This window comes from Nymphalis io, chromosome 6 (assembly GCF_905147045.1).
Source record: "Nymphalis io chromosome 6, ilAglIoxx1.1, whole genome shotgun sequence".
Lineage (NCBI taxonomy): Eukaryota > Metazoa > Arthropoda > Insecta > Lepidoptera > Nymphalidae > Nymphalis > Nymphalis io.
Window position 1 is genome coordinate 9,046,752 of NC_065893.1, and position 18,143 is coordinate 9,064,894.

The 18,143-nt window shown below is 33.2% G+C and overlaps 2 protein-coding genes across 5 annotated transcripts; one reads left to right on the forward strand and one right to left on the reverse strand.

The window, feature by feature from the left end:
• Positions 1-80: 80 nt before the first annotated feature.
• LOC126769066 (migration and invasion enhancer 1) lies at positions 81-1,691 on the forward strand. Of its 2 annotated transcripts, none has more exons than XM_050487621.1 (3): positions 81-278; positions 354-451; positions 933-1,691. In XM_050487621.1, the coding sequence occupies exons 1-3, from the start codon at positions 229-231 to the stop codon at positions 1,028-1,030; spliced, it is 246 nt and encodes an 81-aa protein (XP_050343578.1). In that variant the 5' UTR covers positions 81-228; the 3' UTR covers positions 1,031-1,691. The 2 variants fall into 2 exon arrangements, with proteins under 2 accessions (XP_050343578.1, XP_050343576.1); XM_050487619.1 differs by having other exon boundaries at positions 867-1,666.
• A 92-nt stretch (positions 1,692-1,783) lies between these two features.
• LOC126768897 (molybdenum cofactor sulfurase) lies at positions 1,784-6,220 on the reverse strand. Of its 3 annotated transcripts, none has more exons than XM_050487305.1 (7): positions 6,081-6,220; positions 5,795-6,012; positions 4,705-5,524; positions 3,796-4,090; positions 2,972-3,617; positions 2,452-2,879; positions 1,784-2,131 (listed from the first exon to the last, which is right to left on the reverse strand). In XM_050487305.1, the coding sequence occupies exons 2-7, from the start codon at positions 5,865-5,867 to the stop codon at positions 1,937-1,939; spliced, it is 2,457 nt and encodes an 818-aa protein (XP_050343262.1). In that variant the 5' UTR covers positions 5,868-6,012; positions 6,081-6,220; the 3' UTR covers positions 1,784-1,936. The 3 variants fall into 3 exon arrangements, with proteins under 3 accessions (XP_050343262.1, XP_050343264.1, XP_050343263.1); XM_050487307.1 differs by having other exon boundaries at positions 5,795-6,005; positions 6,081-6,200; XM_050487306.1 differs by having other exon boundaries at positions 5,795-6,200.
• Positions 6,221-18,143: the final 11,923 nt, after the last annotated feature.

The window sequence follows — 18,143 nt, forward strand, 5'->3', positions numbered from 1 at the left end:
TCATAACACTTGTCAGCTGTTATGTCATAGTTAAGTCTATGTGTTATTGTCCACTGTCCAGCAAAAATAATGGGTTCCTACTTGCTTTTATGATTTTGTACATGTAAAAAAGAAGTACTTTTAAAATCATTGACTTACTTAATATATTACATAAAATCTTTCTTTATTCCATTTACCTATTATAATAATTAATTTAATTCATAAAATATTATATTTTTTTAATTAATTATGTCAAATCAAAATAAAGTGCGAAATGCTAAAGTTGAAATAGAGTTTTGGTGAGTTAATGTAAAAACATTACTTATAAAGTTTTTAATTGCTTAGTATAAACAGATTTCTTATATTTATTTCAGTAAAGTTTGTGATTATGGAGGACATTGTTTAGCTTTGGCTGAACAAATTAAAAGTAGTAGTCCAGAAGCAGAAGTTGACTGCAAAAAAGGTCGACAAGGTAGCGACTATTTGTTTATAAATTATTTGCATTACTACACCATGTGTGTATTTCATTTTCAATATTTGTAATGAAGTTAATTTTTTTTAAATAAAAAATAGAAAAGTAACAGCCTGTTAATGTCCCACTGCTGGGCTAAAGCCTCCTCTCCCTTTTGGGGAGAAGGTTTAGAGCTTATTCCACCACACTGCAATGAAATTAGACACATGCAGGTTTCCTCACGATGTTTTCCTTTACCGTCAAGCACAAGATGAATTATAATTACAAACTAAGCACATGAAAATTCAGTGGTGCTTGCCTGGGTTTAAACCCACGACCATTGGTTAAGGGTCACCCCTTCTAACTACTCGGCCATCTCTACTTTGTTAAATAAATTAACTTTAGTGGGTTTGTTAAATAAAAAAAAATGTTTAAGGTTCATTTGAAGTGGTAGTTAATAACAAGCTCATATATTCAAAATTGCAAAACATGGCATTACCAGATTATGAGGAAGTAGCTGAAGTAGTTCATGATGTGTGTGGAGGTGCAGAGCCAAGAGAAATAAAAGGACAACAGGAAGTAAACTGTGCAATATCATAACATTTATTAAATCACAGCACCATATTTCATAAATAATAAAAAAGGCAAGCTTATAAACATTAACAATTGTAGATTAAAATACAGGCTTTATCCTTCAACAAAGAATATGTTTAAACATATAATAAAGATTACAATAGTGTGTATTAAAAAAATAAATTAAGTTATATTTAATAAACTTTTACATTTCAGGGCATAATAGTGGTTTGAATTGATAGAGTACTCCTTATCGAGGCAGAAATAAAATTATTAATATCTTGAACATACATACATACATAATAATAAATTTCCATTTTATAAACAAATAATGTTTATAAAATGGAAATAATACAACTTTTGGATGTAATCAACCCAAAAATGTATACACCCTCAAATTTATATTTGGCTTTTACTAAACTTATAATATAGTAATTTGAATTATGTGTTCATAATATTATTAAAAAAACTAGTATAATTTATTTATTGAGCAATGTTTGCTAAAGGGAACGAGATTTAAATACAACTGGCGTGACCATTAGGACCATATAAATATATAAAGCATTTCTCAATAAAAAAAATAAACAACAATGAAATTGATTTACCTATTTAAGTACGATTAAAAATATGTGTAAAAAGAAAAACATTCTATTGAACCTGATATGGCCTAACTATTATAGTTTGTTACATGATATGTTATATTTAATTTTAAATAAAGTGTAATTACTAAATTAAGCATTTTATTATAAGCAACAATGGTATTATAAAACTAATTTTAAAAAATGTGTGGCAATTTTTAAATACATTGTTTTTCGAAATAAATATTTGCAAAAAAAGGATTTTATATTTACTAAAATAAATAATACCAGCTTAGTCTGAAGTTACAAGTAAAATTATAAACATCAAAGTACAATAGAACTTTATCTCCCAAATTTAAGGAATAACTTCAGAATATGTTTTTAACATTCGATCATTACATTTATAAATAGGTCCAATGTAACTTAAGTATATACCAAAACGTAGCTTTCCCCCAAACTCTTGAGATATTGTTCTTAGTGGTTCAACAGTTTTTTCGCCAGTTCTTTGATCAATGCACACCATTTGACAACGAGAACATTGGCCTTCTACCTAAAAATCAAAAAACTTGCATAATTATTTTCGATTTCATTTAGGTTTCATACAATTTGATAAAAAGACTAAGCAAGCACTCTCGTGGCCAAATATTACATTATTTATATTAGTAGACAACAGTAATTTTTCTATCGGAGAGTATGAGGCCCTCTTCAAGCTGTTCCGACTGGCATTTGATAAACTTTTATTATTTTTCAGTAGACCAAAGTTCAGCGTTGGTTTAACACCTGCTGACTATTAATTTGTCATAAATTTTAAATACCTACTTAGCATATCCATCCATATGTAACAAAAAAAAGTGATTAAAAATATATTACCTTAAACTCATGTTTTCCAATAATTACTTTTTGCCAGTCTCTTTCTATAAGTTCTTTCTTGGAATCAATAATTAGGTTTCCTCTAAATCGATCAACCAATGAATTGATATCATCTGAAAATGAGTCATCTGTTATTTTATCTTTCAACCATCTAACTGTTGCTGTATTAATCAAAAGATATTGAGCTTGATTGCTTAAGGACAGTAATGTTTGTTCTTCACTAGCTTTCTTTTTCAGGAATCTGACACATGATTGCCTTATTAATCTTAAGAATGAAATGCCTAAAGCATTTGATATCCAATCTGCAACTTCATCACCACAATCATACCCTTTTATGAGGTCAGTACAAACTTTACTTTGACAAACTTGTGTCTCTCTATATTTATTAGCTATTGAGGGATCTAAAGGAATTGAGATAGGTTGTTGACCTGTAAATAATATTAAAAATAAACATTAAATTTATTTTACATAATAAATATAAACACTTTTTTATCAAAAATATACAAAGTAATTAACATACCATCAAAATACAATGTAAGGCATCTCTTCCCAAGGTCTATAAATGGCTGTATTTTACACATCAATGGACATTGTTTTTGTGTTAGACAAATACCATTTTCCTTAACAATCATCCATTCTCTATCAAATTCCAACCCTTTTATACCAATTTTCCAGCCCGATTTTATTTTAAAAGCACCACATGATTTGATTGGGAATATAGCAATTTCAGTTAATGTCATTTTGTATTTATTGTTATAATACTCTGGTAAGTCTGGTACATCATTGCCATTGCAGAAATTTATATTGTTTAAAACCAAGGATAACTGTTCATTTGGTAATACTCCATTAGTTCTTTGTGTTATATTTTTGTTAAAATTGATCATTTTGCGATATGGTTTTTGAATTTGTTTTCTAAGAAAACATTTGCTTATCATTAAAATTAACTTATCTACATCATCAAATGTATTATAGTAACCAAATGAGACTCTTATTGCTCCTGTTGGTTTTCCATCTATTAAATCTATTTCATCTCCACATTTATGTCCAGCATTATGCATGGCTTTCATTTCTTTATTAGATATTTTCAAATGTCTTTGACAAGATCCTGAATTGCAAAAACATCCTGTTCTAACGCTAATATTAAATAAGTCTGCCATATGTTGAAACTGAAATATATAAAGCAATTAGTTCTACTTTTATAATGTGACTATAAAAAAAAAGTAAGTAATATGTATATATCCTAAAATAATTTCTAATAGAAAAAAGGAATTCTTATTAACAAGTACATAATTTATTATTACAGAAAAAAAATTGTGTAATAAAGAATAATTTCTTTACATTTACCTCAACATATCCAATGTAAGATCCATTTTTCCTTAATAAATTAAATGTAACTATTCCTCCTTGTGTCTTTATATCCATAAAATCTGAATCCATATATAAAATAGCTGCCTTATTACCATTTTCATGTTTCAGATTCTTTAATTGTTCATATAAGTCTTTCGCTAAATAATATGTATGGTAAGATATTGTGTCCATGACATTGTTATTGACAACTTTAGGTATCAGAAGGGAAATTATTTCAAAGCAATGTTTCAAGGCAATTATGGACAAAAATGGCTGAGTTCCATCTTCAAGTCTGTAATAAATACAGTTTTTTTAATAAATAAAAAATTGTGTAGTCGGGGAACCCCCATCAGTATAGTAGTATAATAATAGCAATCCCCATTTTAAGGAATTTACTAATTTTAGTAAGTTGCCCTCCAATTAAACAAAGTTTATAATGGGAATTGTGACAATCGCCCAAGGTTTGAACCTGGGACAGTAGCATTATTGGTCCTTATATGGTTTTGTATTACCTTTATATTTTTGTTTTTGTATTTTTAAGAATGTAAGTAAGTATTTTAATTAAAATTAATTCCTTTGATTGAGTTTGCTTATATTTAATTATTTAACTTAATTAAAAAAATATATCTACAATAGGTAGGCAGACTATCGTTTGGTGTGGTTTGACACTAAAAATTCTAGCTTTTTAGAGGTAGGCACAACGCTATTTCGTTATGCCACATTTCCTATCATTTCACTTTACTGTAAACCACCTAAAAGAACTATGTTTCAAAAAAATCAACACAAATTATTGGATAGCTAAATGTTTATCTTGTGCCCATTGTTTTATTTATTATGGTACAAAACAGCTACGCTTGTTTGATAACTATGTAAAATATAACCATTTCTACTAATTACATAATTTACCTTTCATAAAGAATGTTTCTCTTCACATGGTAATCCTCACTGCTTAATACAATGTCCACTGTTCCTCCTCCAAAATACTTTTTTTGACTGAGCACATCTGCACTATTATTCTTCACTAATAATGCACCTAACCCAGTAGGAAAGCCGAATATTTTATAAAAAGACAAACACACAAAATCTGGTTGTGTGACTGACAAATCTAGTTTATTTGTTGCAATCAAAGATGCAGCATCCAACAAAATGTACCAATTACAATTAACATCACATAGTTGTTTTTTCAGATAACCTTGCAGACATCCATTTTTTATATTGTCTAAATGATTTAAAGGATACTTAAACCCATTAAAATTACTTTGTGCAGGATATACTAGCAAAGTGTTGCTTTTATTCTTGTTTCTTTCTTGTAAATTATTTGATGTCTGTAATATTTTTAAAGATGACAAAAATTCATTATGTGATATATGAACAACATCAACATTTTTATTTTCAGCTAATTCTCTTAGACCAATAACAGAAGTATGGTTATCTCTAAGATAAATAAAGGAACCTTTTAATGCATCATCATTGTTATTATGAAATTGAAATGTTTCTAGGACAAGTTTTAGCGATTGTGTTGTACCAGATGTAAATATCACTGTGTAGGTTAAATTGTCTGTATTGAAATGGTTCAAAACCATACATCTTATTTGTTCTATACAGTCTCTTGTATATTTGTCAGAGTGAGGATTCATATACACATTTTTAAGTAGATCATCATTTATTTTGTTTAATAGCTTTTGTGGGTATAACGCTGTTCCAGCATTTTCTAAGTAACATTTACCTAAAAAAAAAAACAAAATAAGAAAGAAAAGAACAAACTTGACAGTAGCATACAAATTTTAAAAAATAATTATGATAAAAATGAGACGGTGCTATTGTTGTTTCTTAATTTATAACAACATTAATTACTTTATTCTTAAGAAGTTACAAAATTATTTATAATTATTTACTTAAAAATAATGTTAGTCTGGGATCAATCAAAATGTTTATTTATATTTAAAAATCAATTCATTTAAATTTTTATAATATGAATTAACTTTATATTACCTACCTTCTAGTCTTACAAATTCGTTTTTTATTATTTCCATGTGATGATCATCAATAACATTGCTTAAAACAGACATTGCTTCTTATTATGATAATCTTATAATGTAAATATTGTTATTACTTCCACCATTCATAATGTTTCTGACGAAATGGTAACAATTGTTACTTAAATTCAGCCTTGAACACAGTTGTTTATAATAGATAATAACTGAAAGCTGAACACTGCAATATGAGGCTACATTAGTACATAATTGAAAAAAAAATACGCTAAAATAACAAATAAATTCTACCAGCTCAGTGGTTTTTAACTTTAAAGGCTTCTTATTTTGTTAAACAGTACTTCATTGTTTTTAGGAAGCTGCACAAAAATAATAATTTATTGCTAACTTATAACTCAAACGTTGAAACTATAATTATTGAACTTCTAAACCTAAAGCCAGGTGTTCCCAACCTAAAGCCTGGCAGTTATCGTACCCGTAATATAATAAAAATTATCGTATATGAATCAAATTAACGTGCATTAGGATAATAATTATAATACGTAAAAAAAACATAATAATTTATTTTAAATTTTAAGTTTTTATAGTTTGTTTAGTTGTAATCAGTAGTAAACTAAAAAAAAGAAGACGAAACAAAATATATGCAATGTATACGCGAAATATTGGCGCTGACAATAAAAACAACTGTAACTTTGCAACATAATTGCAATTATCGTACAATCTACGTTTATTATCGTACATCGTACGTTGTTATGAGATTATCGTTCTTGTACGATAATTATCGTACGGTTGCGAACCCTGTTGCAATTTACATTTATTTATTACCATTTACCTACCTAGTTATCTATTTTGTTTATTTCAAAAAGTATACTGTCAATGTCAAATTTTATTGACACCATGTCAATATAGTCGCGACTGACTCGCAACGCGTAATCGTAGGACTAGGATTAATCAACTTTAGCGGATAAATTAAGATATAGAATATTAACTTATTAATATTCTTATGTTTTCTATCAGTAAAGATTTTTTGTAGCTAGTCCGCTGTACCAGTTAGAACTTATTTTTTATTATTATGTACGCTCATAATACCTACAATATCAAAATAGCACTGTTTTGTTTTATTTAGTCAAAGCGTATCTGTATATTATTTGTTTTACGTTTTTTTATTTTTTTTCCTTTTATTATGTTTAATGTGCGTGTGATTTAATTCTATATATGTTAGTTTGTCTAGAGTTTATGTTTGTTAGTTTAAACAGAACCCAAACAAACTGACAAGTCTTATGGATGCCAAGAATAAAAATAAACATTAATATTTTGTTGTTAATAAATAAATAAATATGGCAGACAAACTATTCACTAATACCGCTACTAAGTGCAGCTAATAAATAATATTTTAGGTCACAGTCCTGCTAGAGTTAAAAATAATAGAATATTATATAAAACCATTAATAATAAAAAAAATTACATTTTAAATTTTTTTTTCCAAAATTTCATTTTATTTCTTGCATAATCATTTATCGTTTCGGGAGTGCTAATGTGGATTAAAATATTTTATATACATAATTTTCCAAGACTATTTTTCTTCTCTTTATGTATTTTTAAATAAAATGAAATTCGCACCGGTTCACAAATAGATAGTTTTAAATCTATCTATATTAAATAGAAATGACTATCGGTAATTAAAATAATAATGATTGTACTCTGAAATATTAAATTACAGATGCAACATTCTTTTTGATTTATTTAATTAGGTACGCATTTGTTTTTTTCCTATTGGTTGATTTCTATGTATTTCACGAATATATCTATTAGCAACGATCAGGATTCAACACTACGGAAAAGTCGTAGGGGAAGCTTCATTTTTTGGCAATTAAAATATCTAGTAGGTATAAGTATTTTACTGTGCTCTTTTACATACAAAACATAATAGTTCATTTAAAATTTGGAGATAGAGTTATACTATTATTTCACTACGGTACAAAATTATTTAGTAAGCTAATAAAATTTAAATTTCAATATGATATTTTTTTTTCGGATTGTGTAATACTGTTGGTATTACTGACCTCTAAAGCGTCACCGGGCGGGATGGGCGAGTTGAACTCAGCCGGATGTTGGGAGCCATACAGGGCTCAAGAGAGACGGACGTCCTAAAGGTGCCTCCTGTGAGGCCGGACCTCGGCTTAGGACTCCGTTGAAATCGGGAGGGGCAATATGATAATGTTCATCGGTACTACGTTTAGTTCTACCATACATGCGTATGTATGCTTTCGCGGGTTTTTTTAGTTTTATTAGGGTATAAATTTTTATACTTTTAAAATTATTTAGGTTAGGAAACTAATGTTCTTATATATATTCTAATAATCTTTTATTACTGTTTTTCTATTTTAATTGAATTACGTACTATCCTAATATTTATTAAGTAAACTCCCAACAATATAAAATACTTCAGTGCTTTGATATGAAAAAGTACCAATTTAATTTTTTAGGCACTTTTGGAAATAAATATTGCGTGTGAGATATTTGTATATTGTATTGTAATTGTATATTGTATTGTAATTTTTAATTTTACCTCTATTTGAAACAATATAATAATGTTAATGATGTCCGCCAGACCGATTTCGACCAAGGCGGCCAATCTCAAGAGAGAGAAGCCAACTGCGCAGGTTATAATATATTGCACAAGAGTGTGCGCAAACACAGGTGCACTCTCTATTCCCTAACTCCATAATCCGATGGGAAGGCAATCCGACACGACCGGAAAGAGTTTAAGCGCAGGACCAACGGCTTTACGTGCTTTCCGAGGCACGGGAGTGAACACACTTCCAACTTCCAGACTCCGGGCTGTTACTGAGAATTTTCTGACAGAAAAACCCAATAACTTTTTATTGGCCCGACCTGGGAATTGAACCCAGGACCTCCGGGTCTGCGGTCTTACATCTAGCTACTAGACCAACGAGACAGTTTAGGGAAATATATATATTTGTTAAAGTAAGTACGTATATAAAATAGAATTAAGCTTAGATTTAATAACAGACTTCTATTTGAATGTGTATGGATAAAAATATCTAGTTTCTAGATTAGTATAAAGTATTATATGTAAACTACATTATATTTTTAGCGTTGTGTCTGAACAAAAACAAAGTTTTCTCGATTGATAAAATAAACACGAAATGACCTTATAATATTTTTTACATTTTTCTAATTATTACCTCTAATACCATTGAGTTATTAAGATAAACTCTTAACGGATTCTTTGTAAAATTATTTCTTTTTATTTTTATAACGTGTTCCGTAAAGGAATAAACTTCAAATAAAATTCTCATTAGAATTTATACTACAGGAATTATTAATTTTTATTTTAATTAATAAGACAACACAATCTGAAGAAACACGATATATCTTTTTTTTGGGAATGAGTTTTAAGTAGGTACTTTCTTTATTCAAAATAGAGGAAATCGTTCTTATTGGTTACGCGCGACTACAGCGCCACGTGTGATGTGTTGAACTACTCTGTTTTCATCGATATCCAAACTGACTGGTCGATTTTTTACGCGTTTTTATAAAAACTTTAATCTGTGTGTGTTCTTGGTGAGTTCTATCATGATCCATATTATTATAAGTGAGGACGATACTCCCTGGTTCTTTCAGCAACTGGTAACCTTCGAAAAACGTAAAATAGGACATCCAAAGACACGTACTGGGCCTAGTCTACGTAAGCTAGTTGGTGCTGTTGAAGGTAGGTGCTTAGGCTTAATTTCCTATCGTACGTTACATAACGATAAAAAGCATTTTGCGTGTACTAATATTCTATTTTCGCGTAAAACCACATCTTTTCGCATGACACCCATAATTTAAACATATATTTGTTTCTTAAACTAAACTAAAGGGCTACGAAAAAAATTTGCAGCGCTTTGTATTAATTTTATTATAATTATTTTAGTTAAAAGAACTATATCATGTACCTTGAATATAAGACGCGCGGGTAAAATTTAACATTTCATTGGCTTTAGGTGCGTTCTTAACACAGTCACACAACACAGTAACGTATGTGAAATAAATTAATCCTTTATCTTCAATTATTTCTGAAAAAGTCTCTAGGGAAGTTTATATTAAACCATAAATCGTGTAACAAGACATATCAATTCCTAGATGTTTTTATGATTCAATTTATCGGAACAGAAGTAAGTAGTTAATAGTTTTAAAATTGTAGATATAATAAGCGCTATAATCAGAAAATGAAATGAGCTAATAATAAACTTGTAAGAAGATTGACACATATTATAATGTAAAATAATACGTTTTACTTACTAAGTGATGCTGCACAGACATAGGTTCGCGATAGCACCTTTCACGGCCTCGCCTTACTAAATTGCTTTACGCCAATTTAATTATTGCTTTTATAGAGGGCTTTTAGTAGCTTTTAGTAGCAAGCGAGCGTGATCGACTCCTTTAAGTGAATTGACGTTCGCGATAGAGGTCATTCAATTTACAATTTCACTCTAGATAAATGTTTATTCTAATAGGTTTATTTCAATTAAAGTTCATAAGTAACATATTTCTGCATTATAATATACTTCAAATGGTTGCGTTTAAAATACCAAAGTTACACTGAAAAGTTAAGAACAAACAGTCAATACGGCCTACATTATACCGTATTATTAAACTACTAGTGCATATTTGGCGCGCGTTCCTCAAAAATTTAACTTTGTCAGGACCTACTGAAGTCGGTGAATCAGGACAAATTATTAATGCGTTACCGATTATTGAAATTTTAAAACATCTCCTGTTTTAGAATGCGAATTTTTTGCAAAAACTATCCACATAATAATTTTTGGATAATTTATGCTTTGCGAAGATATATTTAATTGTAACCAAATGAATTTTTCACAAAATAAGATAGGTAATTATAGGTAGATTAGATAGATTACATGTATATGGCCTTATTGAGAAGCTGTTTAACTATTTGAAAACATAAGATTTTTTTCGATCGCGATCTTTCAAGATAAAATACATTATGTATATTAGTGACGGCACATTAAAAACATTAAAAAATACACCTACCTGAAGCATTTAGTGCGTGAACTTCAGTGGAAAAACTATAAACGTTGAATGGATGTTACTCCTGAGGACAATCGTTTTAATAAAGAAGACATTCAATACCTTATTGATAATTGTTTGATTTTGTTTACAATATCGGTTAAAACAATGCCGTTAACTTGGCAATAACATTTCGCTAACCCTCACTAGATAATGAATGTAGGTTGTCGTTCATCGAAATTCAATTTGCTTACAAACAAATGAAAATAATTGATTCATTGTTAATTACTTGTAAATTCGTTACGAATTGCCTCGTTAAATTGAATCAAATTCATAGATTTTACTGTCGTATAAGAAAGAAATTAAGCGAGCTCGTTAGGTAATAATAGTAGATAATAGGAGAGTGTTGTTTTAAATTTTGGCTACAGCCACTTCGGCGAGCAAGCGTCGCGATTGAGATCGAGAGTTCAAGCAGCGTGAGTTGGGAGTTAAAATACCCCCGATAGTTGAACCGCAAACTTATCAATATCAGAGAGTAGTTAATTACAATAAGAACACATCAAACTATATGCTGCAACTCTAAATTTATTTATAATGAATTAAAAATAATAATAATAAAGGTTAAGTTTCCCTTGTTAATTTGGAGTAAAAGATCCAATATTTAATCAATCAGTCCAATAATTTTCAGAGCATTCAAAGCATTATTTCAGGCTCGTTGCAAGTTGGATCTGCAGTACTGTTATATACGCTGCTGCCATGCATAGAATATCTCCACATAGAATCATATTGAAATATAAAGGGCCACAGTGGTTTCGCTTGAAATCATACAAAAATAATCACAGTTATTATCTTCAATTATGAACGTTACTTATTACTACCACAATCATTATAAGTTTTATGCGACAGTTCATGCTAAAATAACTTTATAAAACATGAAATAGGTATTTTAAAGTTTACTTATGCCAATATTGCAACGTAAAGTTTTGTTTTAAATTGTATGTATGTACGTACAAATTTTTTTAATAAAAAAACAGAAGGTTGATAGGCTCATGGACCTGATGGTTTCCATCGCCCATAGATATTGGCGCTGATAGAAACATTATCCATTCCTTACAAGGTCAATGAGCCACCAACCATGGGAACTAAGAAGCAATGTTCTTTGTGCCTGTAGTTACAATGTCTCAATCACGCTTTAAACCGGAACACAATTATGAGTATTGCTGTTGAATGGTGGTATATGTGCTGTGGTACCTACTGTAACTAATCCCTGCCTACCTTAATTATAAAAGAATTAAATATTCATATTTTTATTATTTAAATATTGGCTCGTGATTTCATCTAGTTAGTTAGGATCTTAATAATGTTGTTTTCGTAATAACTCTGTTCTTTTAGAGCGTCAGAGATCACATGTTTAACAAACTATAGAGGAATCAAATAAAACTATGTTTATCTTTTAATACGTTTTTATTATAATATATTTTTTAATGTATTTGGTTAATAAATGCTAAATTAAATTAATTGACTAAAATTGTAAACAATTTCAGTAATGAGATCCCGGTCCTATTTCCTTTAACACCTTTTACGAGTAGTTGAAGGATGTCACTCCTTCCCATCTTTATATATTTAACTGATTTAGAAAAATATAAAAGGGGGAGGAGGCTGAATTGGCCCCACACCCGCCATCAGCTATAGGCTCCGACCGCGCATCGGTGAATCTTCCTCGATCATGGGACATACAATTTTATAGTGCGCCCACAATTAGTTAATAATATGTGGAATGGAACTGAAGTCCTTTAGGTATCACAGCCGTAGCTGAGGTGTATAAAAGACTAAAAGTCTTATCAATAAATCAATAATCGTATCTGGACCGTAGTCCAGTAGGAAGCACAGTCGTAACTGCGGTGTTTATAAAGTAGCCGTAGCCATAACAATAATAAAAATAAGGAACAAAGTCCAAAGGTCGGACAGTCAAAGCTGTAGAAAAGCCGAAGCTAAAGGCCCTAGGTTGTAATAATATAGATAAATCACTGGTTCTCATTCCAGCTTAAGTGCACAACCGTCAGGCGGCCTAATGCAAGCATAACGCCTTAAGTTTATATCCATCGACGTGGAGCGCCGTTATTATAATAATATGTATTAATTCCAATCATTGTGGAATAATACACAATAATATAAATATTACGTCGATTGCATAAATCACGTAGATGCCACTCAAATGGACTTAAATATAATTTGTCATATGGTCTACCTCAATAGGCTCATGTGCTTATTTCCGTATTGTTTAAAAATATAAATATATCTTATTATTTTGTAATCTATAAACGCGGTTCCCTACTTAAAAGTAAGACTTATATCTAAGACTTATCCTATTTATATACCTCTTATAAGCTTTACTTAAATCTATAACTCCATAGTGAATACAAAACTTAACGTCAGCCTACAGCAAGCAACGCACCTATTGGTCGATTACCTAAACCAGAACAAAACCCAGATCATTATTTGTACATTGTAAACTACACAAATAAGATATATGCAGGCTGCACTTTCTATCGCTAGTATGTTGACTCATGTAGAAAAATATAACTAAATGACCCTGTTACTATGACATGCTATAATGTCGCTTGAGATATCCCTACAGTAAGCTATGGGGACGTCCCTAATAAGGACGAGTCATTTTACTACATACGACACTTCTCGCATAAAACGATTAGTGCGTCATGCCAGCCTGGATGAAATCCATTGATTTTGTCCTTCACTGCATGAACGTATCAGTATAGCAGTATTACTGCCTCCTCAACGTACTGCAACATTCGGTCATGATACCGGTACTACCGATCAACGAGAGATATCATTAACGACATAATAACGCTAGCCGGCAATAGCGCAATACCACACATACACTACTCCAGCAGCCCGGCAAGACAGAATGGGGGACCTTACCATGTCGCCGAAGACGTTATATAGTAACCTCAAACCCCAAAACCATCTCGCGTAAGCAGCCTCATTGGTCACAAAAGGAGGGACCCTACCGTATCGCCGAAGACGTTACACGGTAACATCAAACCTCACAACTGCATCACCTAAGCAAATACAAGAAGACATCGCCATGAGGGACACTAATGCAGCGACCGACCATGTCGAATTATCAAGTATCCGCTAGAGTATATTCAGTACACTCGCACTACGCAGTAACATTTTTCTGAATAACATTATGAGTACTCGGTAATGTAAAAGCACTTTTTGAGATCATTTCTTATATACTTAGTACAATAATTGCTATTTAACAATAATAATAATCTTTAAACATATTAATCGTCACCCGGATTTAGAGTGATCGTACCAACAGCCTCCATTTTTATCTGGTTGTTGCTAAAAGTATTTATAAGAGTTTTTAAACGACCGCTTTACGAACTTGCATCCGTCGATCGACACAGTTTTAGATATTGTTACAGGAACTTGCTTCACTGACGATTCACAAGAATCTGCAACATGTAAGATAAGGTTAATAAGCAATATGCTTATTTATTACGCCCTTTACGTCATTATTATTGAAGGAGCACTTCTATAATATATATATATATGTTTTCCTATATATTTTTGTTTTAATTTATATATTTAATAGTCATCGATATGACTTTTGATCATCAGTATGTATCGCCCACAGTACATATGTTTTTATAATTAGTAATTTTTATTTACAAGGCTACCACCCAACCGTAATTATGTTGTATTAATTCTTATTATATGGTTATCAAGGTAAACCCTGGCCATAAATTATATTGTTTTTATACATTATATTTTTATATATAATATATATAATGTCTCATTGAGAACATTCATTCACATGACGGCCCCACATACCGTCTTTTATAATAATCATTTATATAAATTTAGTGCATAACGCACATTTCATGTATATATATATTCATTTTGATATGCAACATTATTATTTTATTATTCTTATATAATTTTAAGGATTAACAACCAGAGCTAGCAGCATCGCGGTGTCACACGCTCAGCTGCACCGCCCGGTGTCATTCTTCAATATGTAACTAATAAAGATCTAGCGCGCCGCCGCGCGACGGCGCCATCGCATGTCCTCGTCGCCAAATACAATACCAATACATATCTGGGTGTCTGGTACCGACATACTATATGGAGTATATGGAGTCGTCGAGCACCATGCCCCTATATATGCCTGGCGACGATTATGACATTCGGCACGGGGTAACCTGTTTTTGATTACATGAACGGTCCCGGCGCGAGGTAACCTGTTTTGATTACATGAACGGTCCCGGCGCGAGGTAACCTGTTTTGATTACATGAACGGTCCCGGCGCGAGGTAACCTGTTTTGATTACATGAACGTTCCCGACAAGGGGTAGTTCGATTACACGAACGTTTCCTACATAAATGTGTATATGTTTTAACATTCTTGTCCATGTATGTATGTATCTATGTATGTATGTGTGTGTGTATATACGTATGTATATTATATATATATGTGTATATATATTTGTTATAGGTATAGATTCAGTTTTTGTCCAGAGGGTGGATCTACCAGTTATCTGTCCGATAGCTGGTTGGAATCACTACGGGTACGCGACCCCGGACTGCTCTAGCTACTAGTGTCACATTCCTGTATCTTCCGTGATCACAGTATCCTCACCTCTCTCTCCTTGATACGCTGTTTCCCAAAATTATCCCAGCGACACGCCCTCGATCCCACGTCCCAACGGCAGAGACGTCAACACCGAGTCTCTAAAAAAGAAGGAAAACTAATATTAAACCCGAGCGGTGCCTTCGTTTAGGCGTAAGCCAGTCACCTGCGGCCTAAGCAGCACCACACGTATTGACTCGTCATTCCTGCGGATCCTGCTGGAGAGGACGAGAGGGTGGCATGGGTACTGGGCAAGCCCGTGTTGCCATAAAGTCGCCTGGCCCAGGCGTAGCAGCATCCACGGAGAGGACACTTTGCTCACCTGTCTTGAAGGTAGAAAACAACACGGAGAGTGGCAGTCACCGGTTATAAGTCAGCACGAATAGGCGTAAGTGCGGACGTCAGGGGCCACTCTTGACAGTAAGAGGATCCATCGTAGATCCATTGATCAGTTACCGCCTGCTTTAAGTCGGGCAGCCCCCGATCAATAAGGTACTGATCCACCTCAGCGTTAACTTGTTCCGCCTGGGTGAACGGAACACAAGCCTTACAGCTAGACGTTGACGCTGTGACATTAACCACCTGCTCAAAGGAACAAAAATCTCAAAACCCACACCAACCCTGCTTACATGCGCTTTGCGACATGGAATGTCCAAACGATGAGGACAGGCTTCCCTAACACCTACGGAAGCTCCGATTGCGCCCAAGAACTGCGCAAAACTTACAGTATCGACGTGGAGCTTAAAAGGCTCAATATCGATATTGTAGCCTTACAAGAGACCAGAACTGAAGACGAAGGGTCTTTGCGTGAAGCTAACTATACTTTTTACTGGAAGGGCAAGAGTTCCTTGGAAACACGAGAGCATGGTGTAGGTTTCGCGGTTCGAAACCATCTCATCAACGCCATAGAGACACCTGTAGGTGTTTCCGAGCGGATTATGGTCTTGCGTCTAAACACAAAAAGCGGCTTTGTCACGCTAATTTCCGCTTACGCACCGACGCTTAGTTCTAAACCTGAGACCAAGGATCAATTCTACGGCCAGCTCGATGAGACAGTGCGCAGGGTGAATCCAACTGACAGACTGCACATTTTGGGTGACTTTAATGCCCGCGTCGGTCAGGGCACATCAGCCTGGCCTGAATGCCTCGGTGCACATGGCATAGGCAAGCTTAACGACAACGGACAACGACTGTTGGAGTTTTGCTCAAGGCACCAGCTGTGTATTACCAACACCTTTTTTAAAGGTAAAATGATGCGGAAAATCTCATGGATGCACCCTCGATCTAAACACTGGCACCAATTAGACCTTGCTCTTACAAGAAGGAGGGATCTATGGGAAACGCTCCACACGCGGGCGTTTCACAGTGCCGATGGCGACACCGATCACAGCCTCGTTGCTACTAAAGTCCGACTTGTCCCTAGCAGAGTCCATTCTTCCAAGCCACTCGGTCGAAAAAAGATAAATCTTTTCAAGACTCGTGTCATGGAAGTAGTCGAGTCATTTGGGGAACTCGTCTGCGAAGAAGTTGCAACTTGAGACAGTACGGCATCAGCGCGAGTCGAATGGGAAAAAGTCAAGTCTCTTCTCACTGACACTGCAGGCAAGGTTTTTGGCTATCAAAAGGCAAAATCTTACGACTGGTTTCAAGAAAACGAGGAGCACTTACTTCCCTTGATTGACTCGAAACGCCAAGCCGCTTTAAATTTTCACCTTAACCCTTGCGATGCGACGCGTGAAGATCTCACGAAGGCAAAAGCTTCACTCCAGCGTAGCACGCGTTTCTTTGTAAATGCGTATCGGACAGAGCTTTGTCAAAGCATCCAAGCGTGCGCAAACGTGGGGGATATTGGTGGGGTGTACGCGGGCATCAAAAGAGCTCTTGGACCTACTCCAAAAAAGACGGCACCTCTCAAGGAAACCGACGGTTCTGTTATAACAGACAGCACCCGTCAGATGGCAAGATGGGTAGAATACTACAAGGGGCTCTACTCGTGCCCAGTGGATATTCAGCCAGAAGCAGTGGAGCTTGTCCCGAATCTAGCAACTTGGCACGAGCTAGACGTTGCACTGTATTCTTCGAGCGCAAGTCTAAATTTCGATAACCTACTCGAAGGATCTTTCATGTTAAAAAGATAAATGAGAGGTTTGTGTCCGTATAAATTTTGAAAGAACGTCCGTATAAATAAGGCCGGAAGTGTTTAACAGCCCATACAATCGCTAATAATTCTTTTTCGATTGTTGGGTAGTTTTTTTCCGCTCTATTTAAAGTTCGGCTAGCATATGCTATAGGTTTACCATTTTTATTGAACAGTACGGCTCCTATAGCGTAACCTGATGCATCCGTTTGAACTACAAATTGGTTACTTTCAGAAAAATCTGGGTATTGCAGTAACGGAGGTGACATCATATCTTGTTTTAATGAATTAAATGAATGTTGACACTCGTCACTCCAATGAAATTGTACATTTTTACGGCATAATTTATTTAAATAAAAAGCTTTCTCTGCAAAATTTGGAATAAATTTACGATAAAAGTTCGCGAATGCTACAAAGCGTTTTACCTCGTCTGTATTAGTAGGAATAGGGTAATTTTGTAAGACTTTGATTTTTTCAGGATCCGGTAAAACACCATCTCCAGATACAACATGACCCAAATA